This window comes from Epinephelus moara, chromosome 8 (genome assembly GCF_006386435.1).
Source record: "Epinephelus moara isolate mb chromosome 8, YSFRI_EMoa_1.0, whole genome shotgun sequence".
NCBI lineage: Eukaryota > Metazoa > Chordata > Actinopteri > Perciformes > Serranidae > Epinephelus > Epinephelus moara.
The window spans coordinates 6,922,698-6,931,848 of record NC_065513.1 but is presented as its reverse complement, the minus strand read 5'-3'; the positions used below and the strand labels follow the sequence as shown (position 1 = coordinate 6,931,848).

General features: G+C 39.3%; 1 protein-coding gene across 4 annotated transcripts in view; it reads right to left on the bottom strand.

Annotated features, from left to right (window-relative positions):
- Positions 1–940: 940 nt before the first annotated feature.
- Positions 941–9,151, bottom strand: part of top3b (DNA topoisomerase III beta) — a 70,209-nt gene continuing 61,998 nt past the window's right edge. For all 4 annotated transcript variants that reach the window (XM_050050266.1, XM_050050265.1, XM_050050267.1 and 1 more), the window contains 3 exons: positions 5,468–5,669; positions 3,805–3,992; positions 941–1,337 (listed from right to left, as the gene is read on the bottom strand). In XM_050050266.1, the coding sequence (XP_049906223.1) occupies positions 1,059–1,337; positions 3,805–3,992; positions 5,468–5,669 (669 nt within the window). In that variant the 3' untranslated portion in view covers positions 941–1,058. The remainder of the gene's footprint in view (positions 1,338–3,804; positions 3,993–5,467; positions 5,670–9,151) is intronic.

Below are 9,151 nucleotides of genomic sequence, written 5' to 3'. Positions count from 1 at the left end.
ATATTAGTTTTATTAAACTATTTCAACTGTTCTTGTCTACTTTGTTTATTGCAAACAGCTGAAAAATTGTACATTTTGCCAGTAAGCCTAATATGCAATGGGGGTTGAATAATTTTGATTGCAACTGTAGTGTTTAAAATGTTGTCGGTTTTTTTGGTCGATCCACTGGTCCAGTAACTGACGTATTGCTAAAACTCTACTGTTGACAACAAATGACAAATTATATAGAAAAATCGAAATTTGAAAATGAGTAAGGTAAAGTAAAAAATGGAAAACCTGATATGAAGGAGCATGAGTGAAAACAATCAAAGCCACTGGCTTTCCAGCTTGTTTGTGGGTGCAGTTTATTGAATTCTGCCCATTTTTTATGAATTTGTATAATAACGTGTAGGATATTTCTTTTTTTTTTTTAAAGATATTTTATATATTGTATTTATTATATTGTATTTTCATGCAGAGATGATTTTTTTATGTGGTATGCTATGGACCTCTCTCTGTGTCCTTAATAAAGTCATTATTATTATAATTAAATTAAAAGTTTAAATAGGAAAGCATAAACTAAAAATTGTCCTGGAAGTGGAAAATATAACTTAGAGCTGACATGTTAAAAGTGTAACATGCCAATTTCCTAAATTTTCGCCTGATCAATCGTTCATGTATATTCGTACAAATGAAACAACTGTGTCATGCTATAGCATGATACAAGTTAATGTTACCATACTCACTCACATGTGTATTGATATGTCAGCATGCCTGTCTGAATTTAAACTTAAACTGTCAACATTTCTAAAGTGTGGAATTACAAAAACTATTCAGTCATAGTTTTCTACTGTTTCCCTGAAAACAGTACATTACAGTTGACAATATACACAGTATATTATATAGTGTTATATACATAGTGTATATAGTGTTTTAGATGGTGAACAAACACAAAAAAACATTTTTAAATACATCTTTTACTTAGGTCTAATTAAGTACACATGTAAAAACTGAAGTCCATTTACTTACACCTTCATGCTATGTATTAAGCAAATAACAGGACACACTATATACAGACACTATACAAAGTAAGCTGCCAAGGCAGCCATTTTGTCTTTAGGTTTTTTAGGATTGCCACGGCGTCCCCTGCCCCGTCCCCGTCCCCGTCTCGCACCTCCACCCCGATGCATGGCATGCCTCATGGTGGCATGTTTGAGCTCCACCAGATCCTGAAAGACTGGATCACAGAAAACACAGCCAGTGTGTTGGGTCTCGCCGGCAGGAAGTGGAGTGCGAGTCTTGTTGAAGTCAACTGCGACCAGAGAGGCATCGCAGGCATCACAGCTCTCCTGAGCAACCTACATGAAGTGAGAAGGACCAGAGAAGCAGCATTTAGGATCAAGAGAAATCGGAAGACTTATAATAATGAAACATTCACGAAAAAACAAGAAGTCATAAATACAAGGCTAAGGGACACATGAGCCGAGTTCAAATCAGTCAAGAACTAACAGCCTACAGTGTGTAAGCTGGTATAAAGTGCTTCATGCTTAGTGCCATCAGTATTCTTCAATCAACAAAGTGTCTGATGAGTTTTAAGCTACAGGCACTGACATGAATTGTTTTCAATGTATAATATGTGACCTTGATACATCATATATTTTCTATTCTATTTCTGTAATATCTATACAGATTTACAGTACCTATAGTAAGATGCAGAACTAGACAGATTGGCACCAAATTTTGTACAGATGTTCGTATTTCCAAGGGGATGCATAATAATGGCGTTGGTGATCCCTTGACGCTTCTTTCAGCGCAGCCAACAGGTTCACATTTTCAGTGAAATATATTGACAACTATTGGATGGACAGTCGTGAAATTTGTTCCAAGCATTTCACCTAACCTTAACTCTCACACCATCATCAGGTCAAACCAACAATGATTTAATGCAACTAACAAGTATTGTGTGTGTACCCAAAGGGGTACATTCTCCGATGTGGAGAAAATCAAATATCACAATATGTTTGACCAGTTACCACCATATCAATATTGCACGTTAATTAGTGGTGCTTTCACAAAATATTTACACAATGAGGTTTTTTTAACATAATAATATAGGTCACATATTGGTAATGTGGATATAATGACTAAGTGATGATCATGATATCTATATAGTATGGATATGTTGCCAAGCCCCACCTCTGTGCTATAGAGCTCCATTGTTAAATCTATTAAAGAGTGACTAAACCCCCAAACCACTTTTTTTCTAGGTGAAATCCAGTGTATATGGTTATTTAGTAGCACTGGTGATGGATTCAGGTGCAAATCTTGACTTTTAAGTGCAAAACATTTGATATCTATATATTAATAAAGTAAAGTATTTCTGATTTCTGATTGTTTAAAACACAGGCATAGCACCTGCCCTCTAGTGGTTGAAACCTGGCTACTGCAATTAATTTTGCTACTGGCTGATCTGAGGCCTGTACTGTACTACGAAGCCAGTTCAACTTACTCAGGGTATCTTTTCTTTATCTGATTTGACTAACCCTAACACTGGCTGTCTGAATAACTGCTATTACGAAGCTGGTTATCAACTAGTTAGTCAACTCCGGGTTTTTCTATCCAGCCACGAGTGCATTCATGTGAAAGAGGCGAGGGGTGTTAATTACGAGCAACATCATCAGACCCATGAATGACTTCAGCTACTTCATATTATGAGATGTAATGGTACAGAAAGTGTCTGGGACTGCGAGACAGTAAAATGTACAGTAAAAAAAGGCTCTGTATTAAAACCAGTAGAAATAGAACCCTGGAACAATGGAATAATTCTACTGACCTATAGCAATATATAGGCCACGCTTTTTTTTTTTTTTACCTGAGACTCTGGACTTTTGTCCATGGATACTTTTTTTCTTACGTGATCTAATTGGTCAGAGGTCGGGGTGTGTACAGGTTGTGAACTAATACTCTAAACATAACCTGCTGCGGAGCAGGTTAGTTCTTCAGCATAACTTACCACCGTGATTTATCCCGGTAAAAAGAGAACCAGCTTCATAGTACTGAAGAGTTCACCCTGAAGATACATCACCAACTCCAAATCCTGCTTCGTAGTACAGGCCTCTGGTGGCAGCTTTTGCCACCAATCAACCCCAAACTCAACCCCTGTAGCCCATCAACATCATCAACATCAACATCAACATCATCTCTGGCTGAAGGTGCATTGATCATGGAAATCAGCTGCTTGTGTTTGGTGCATGCAGATGTCTGGATATTTTGATCAGTTCGTGTGTTTGCTTATTCAAACATTGTATGTGATGTTGGTAAGCCTTTCAAGATAACTACTTTTGTTGGACGATATATTGTCAGATATAATTTATGAATAAATATTATAATTGTCGTTTTTAGATCATTCTATGACACCAATATATTGATAATATAATAGCATGATAATGCATATACACCCTTTCAAAGAAGAATAAACTTTTAATTTTTGAGAATATTCAGACAATGAACAACAAAAGGGTAAAACTACAAACAACAGACTTTTGCCAGGGGTTGACGAGAATTGTAGCACCCAAGTCTTGTAATGGTCAGGAAAACCGTGCTGTTTATTCTAGAACCGTGTTAGCTAAAATCCTGGTGACATTCTTATATAAACAAATACACATGTAAACACACTGGCCAATATCAAGATCAACCAAATGATCGAGGTCATGTCCACATGTCGTATGACAAGTCAATAACATAATTATCATGATGGGCCTAGACATTGGGCCATATAAATAAGATGATCTTGACAAAAGACAAGACATAGGACCATTTTCTTACCTGGACTCTGTGTGCATGTTCAAAGAAGTGCACCACCACGTTGCATTTATTACAGGCCATCCTCCATTTTGGTCCAGAGGTGGGATCCAGCACCAAAACCCCGCTATCGCACTCCACACACTGTCCAATGCCCAAGGAGTTGAGAGAGTGTTGACAGGATGGATGGGTGCATTCATTGCATCCCATACCTGGTAAAAGCAGTTATGAAAAAGGGGTCAGAATAATGACTAATAAAGGCTCCATCCTTGGACCTCTCTTGTTCTTGATTTATATCAATGATTTGCCAATGGTTTGCAATTTTTTTTTACCTCTTTTATTTGCTGATGACACGTCTGGTTGCATCACATAAAAATGTTGATACTCTGTTTCAGGAAGCTAATGAGGAATTATCATCTATTTCAAATTGGTTTTGTATGAACAAACTCTCTCTTAATATAAATAAATCTAATTTTGTGCTCTTTTGCACTAAAAACAAAAAATACTCAAAAGAAAATGCCAAAATTATCTTAGACAACAAGGAAATAACTCAAGTTCCTCATATTAAATTCCTAGGAGTCACTGTTGATGAGAAGTTAACATGGAAACTCCATATAGATCATGTATGCAAAAAGACTATGAAATCAATGGGTATCTTGAGCAGAGTTTGTTCACTGACCAATCATTCTTGTCATTTAACCCTGTACTACAGTCTAATCTTTCCTTATATTATGTATTGTAATTCTGTTTGGGGCGCTACATGCTCTACGTATCTTAATAAGATTCTATTAGTCCAAAAAAGATTTCTGAGAATGATTGTTCTTGTTTATAGATGTTACCCTTCAGCTTCTTTATTCAGAAGATACAAACTTTTATCTATCTATGATGTAAACAAATACCAGATTTGTTTATTTATTTAACTCATGACTTGCCAAGTGTTTTTCAAATTTTTTTCATTTTTTCTTTTGATATTCACTCATACTCCAATAGACAGTCCACAGACATTCATCACCCTTTTTGTCGGACTTCCCTTGCTCAATTCTCACTGAGTTATAGAGGACCATCTCTCTGGAACAACCTATCACCATCTCTTAAAGCATCATCTTTACTGGCAATCTTCAAAAATCAAATGAAAAAGTATTTAATTAATCAACTTTAATGTGGATTTTTTTTTTCCTTGTTTGAATTGTCCTTGTTTTTGGTCTGACTATTTCTTAGTTGTTCGTGCATTGTCAAACACGTAATCTTATTGATTTTGTTAATTTTATTTGCTCTTGTTTTGTCTTGATTTTTTTTCTCATTCCTCCTCCTTCTTGTCCTTCTGCTTTCCTTCCCCCTTTTGTTTTTTTGTTGTTTTGTTTTGTCTATTTCTTATCCTTATTGTATGATTTAATTGAGGGGAGGTTCTTTGATAAGCCTCCTTATTGTATGATTTAATTGAGGGGAGGTTCTTTGATAAGCCTTTAGTGGCTTCTAACCTCTCCTGCACATTTCCTTTTTAATCTTGTAAATTTTATACTGTCTGTTTTTAACATTATGTGCAAATAAAACTAAACTAAACTAGACTTACTAGTGTTAGAGCTAGATTAACGTTTGCTGTCACAGTCCCAAAGTTCCAGCTTATCAGCTACTATCTAACAACCACAAGACTGACCAAGATTTTAATAGGCTAAGAGTTTTGTCTTACCTTTCTTCATGTCCCTGAAAGGTGGGTTGCTGAAGCAGTACGGACACAAGGGGTAACTTTTGCCCCGGGCCCCAGAGGTCCACAGCACAAGCTCAAAGTCATCCAGTGGACAGCGGAGCTCCTTGTACAGCTTGATGGCTCCATTCTGGGGAAGACTGTAGGTCTCGTCACAGTGGGAGCAGTGGAGCCTGCTAGGCTTGGCCTATAGATACACATTAGGATCAGATGTGTTGTGAGGATAATTCACTTTCAAGTGCATCCTACTTGATAGTTGAAACAGCAAGGTGCGAACATCACATTCTGACCTACCCAACTCAGAGACCTTGTACTGTGGCCACTTAGCAAAGGAAAAAGGAGGCTATTATCATTAGTTTTAGAGTGTTTGTGGTTGGTCTTGTAGTTAGTTATTTGTAGTTTACTACAGCTTAGAACATGGCACTCTTAAATACTTGATTCTGATTGGTCAATCAACAAAATTCTGCTGTGTTTATTTCTTGAGATATCACCGGCTGCTAGGGACGCCATAGCAACAGCCTTAGACTGAGGAGCATCAAAATCAGTTAATGTTAGTCCACACAGGCCAAATAGGATTGGAGTGGAAACGGAAACGTACCTACTGAATGTATACACATTAGAGGTGGGATACCCGACTGAAGCCTGACGGGTCCCATCGGGACCCGACAGACCGGGCCGGGTTCGGATAGTATTCTAGAAGTGGCGGTCGGGCCGGGTTGGGTTTGGCGGCCTATTTTCTATATGTTTTTCCCCTCTATTTTCCATTCAGAGCTGGGATTTCTGTTTTTACGATTCGCTTGAGGGCACCTGTATGCACCACAGCCTTTTAGGGACCCTCTGCACCGAAATGGACTGCTTTTGACTTTGAAGACTGGGAAAATCTACCCCTGGATAACAGTATCGATGAAGTGGAACTGTATGCAAGACAGAATCACGTCATGACGAACGAGAGGGAAATTTTGGGCTGGTGGAGAGAACACCAAAACACCTACCCCAAGCTAAGTTTCCTGGCTCGCGGCATATTGGCTATCCCGGCTAGCAGCAGTGCAAGTGAGAGCAATTTCAGTGCTGCTGGAAGAACCGTCGAACAGAGGAGGACATTGCTGGACCCATCCACAGTGGACGCTATCCTCTTCCTTCATAGCTCCAAGTACACCATGATGGTTGGATGTAAATAGTTCAGTTAAACGGCTAAGTTACAGCTTCAATTTCAAGACTGGGTTCGAGTTAACAGCGGTTGTCTTCAGGCCGGTTTCTTCAAAATGAGTTCAACAAGAGACAATGGACTTCAATCATTAATGGTAAGATATATTTTTTTAATATTTATCACTTCTGAATGCTGATAATGTGTAATGTGTTAGGTGTAGGCTACACCCGCTGTGGTGTTATACAGCAAACACCTGCTGTTGTCCTGTTTAGTTTCACCTTCACCCGCCGTGGTGATTGTTGTAACGTTAATATCAAGGTTACATGATAAATATGATGTGGTGCTGCTGTTTTCGCCTTCACCCGCCGTGGTGATTGTTTTAATTATTATGATGACATGATTAGGCCTACAAACGTTACAGTATGAACACCCGCCGTGGTGATATTGGCTTAATATTTGGCATCTGCCGTGGTGCTTTGTACATTATTATCCCTGGCATTTACATTCTTTTTTTTTTTTAATAAAACCTTGTAAGAGCGCCTGATTGGTGCCACGTATGTGTGAGGAATCATGTCATATTTTCATGTCGGAAATGACTTGTTTTTTGGCTTCATGGCAAACATGGCAGTATTATTTAATTTTGCTGTATGTTGCGCATCTGCTTATATAAGCTGGGCTCGGTCGGGTTGGTAATAATTTTGGTAATGACTGTCGGTCGTCGGGTCGGGTCGGTCAGTACCAAGTCGGGTTTGGTCGGGTAACGGTCTGAGAATCTCAGCCCAATCCCACCTCTAATACACATGCTGCTGCACCCAGACAGCTGCAAATCTGGGTGCTGGGAGCGGCACAGGGGTGAAGCATCTGCACACACTGTGTTACCTTGATTTCTTTGCTGTGTCAGTCTGAAATCCTGAATATATCCTTCAAATGCATATTGTAGAAATTTGAGAGTATTTCTCCAGGGAGTGCAGTTAGTGACAGTGGGAGCGTCACGCCAGTCTAGCTCCGAAACCTAAAGTTTGTCGGACTTAGCAATAGTAACTAAGGGGGGCGGGCCTTAGCGAAGGGTGAATTCAATATTAATTAATTTCTTTTTGCGAATTTTGAATCAATAAAACGTGCTTATTATTATTTTGTGTCACAACACTGAATGTTTTAGTAGTAAGCCATCTAAGCGGGGTAATGTATAGTGAGCCGATGACAGTTGAAAAATAACTCCCGACAGGGGAATGGACCCTGTCGGGAGTTATTTTTCAACAGTCACCGGCTCACTATACATTATCCCTTACATGCATACTCATTTAGAACAGTAGTTATACTGATGACTAGCAACGGTACCTTGTATGCATGCAGGGCCTGTATCACTATGGAAACCTATTCTGAATCCTGGAGCCTTCCATAACCCTAACCTTGAATAACCTGTATGGCTTTGGTTCCAGGTTCTGCCTTTAGTTTCTATTGTTTTACAAAGCCAGATGTACATCAATAAAAAGGCCACAACAGGACAAATATAGTAATTTCTATACACTCTTTGGTGGCCAAGTGTAGTGCAAACATGCACAAGGTGACACTACTATTTATTTCCTTTTACATTTTACATGTAATGACTTTTAACATGATTAAAAATACTGGATGGGCCCCACGTGCAGCAGAGGGCCGTTAAAATAGATAAGACTGTAAATAAGACCAGCACCACCACTGACCCCCAAAGTGGGTCGTGCAGTGACAACTTAAGCAGAACCAATGACTATGGCTGCACTTTTAGTCCCGGCTTGCTCAGTTACCTTAGTCGAGCCTTATTGGCACTATGGTAACACTGGTAACGCCGTCCTCACCCATGGTGGCAGAAGGGCATTACCAGCAGTAATTGCCAAATGAGCGACAGTCAGCATGTGGTGCAGAGCCGCAGCAGCTAGCCAAACAGTGTAGCATGAATACCTTATTAGCTTTGTTCTTTATGTGATACTGCATAGTGCTATCATCCTGGAAGGAAGGAGAATTACCACCAATGCCATTCCTTCCCCTATGCCTGGACTCCCAAACACAACCCCTTTCGTGAGAGTAGGACAGCCCTCTGTGAAACCATTTGCAAGAGTGGAAACAACACTCCTGGATACTGCCCAAGACTAGAAAATGCAGGTTGATCTGGACCCAGAAACTCATCCTTCCACCAGAGATCGTTACAACTAATTTCTGACCGGACCTGATCTTGTGGTCTACCTTGCAGAAGTCCTTGTACATCGCGGAGCAAACAGTACCATGGGAGGCTGTAGTCAGGAAGGCTTATAAACATAAAAGCTAAGGATGCACCGAAATGAAAATTTGTGGCCGAAGCTGAAGCTGAATAATATTAAACGCTTGGCCGAATACCGAATACCGAATATCATTGTTTAGTTTTTCATTAGTTTTTGCAGATGAACCCAGATTAGTGTTGTCACGGTACCAAAATTGGATCCCACTGTACGATACCAATGAAAATATCATGGTTCTGAGTAGTATCACGATACCACAGCGAAAATGAG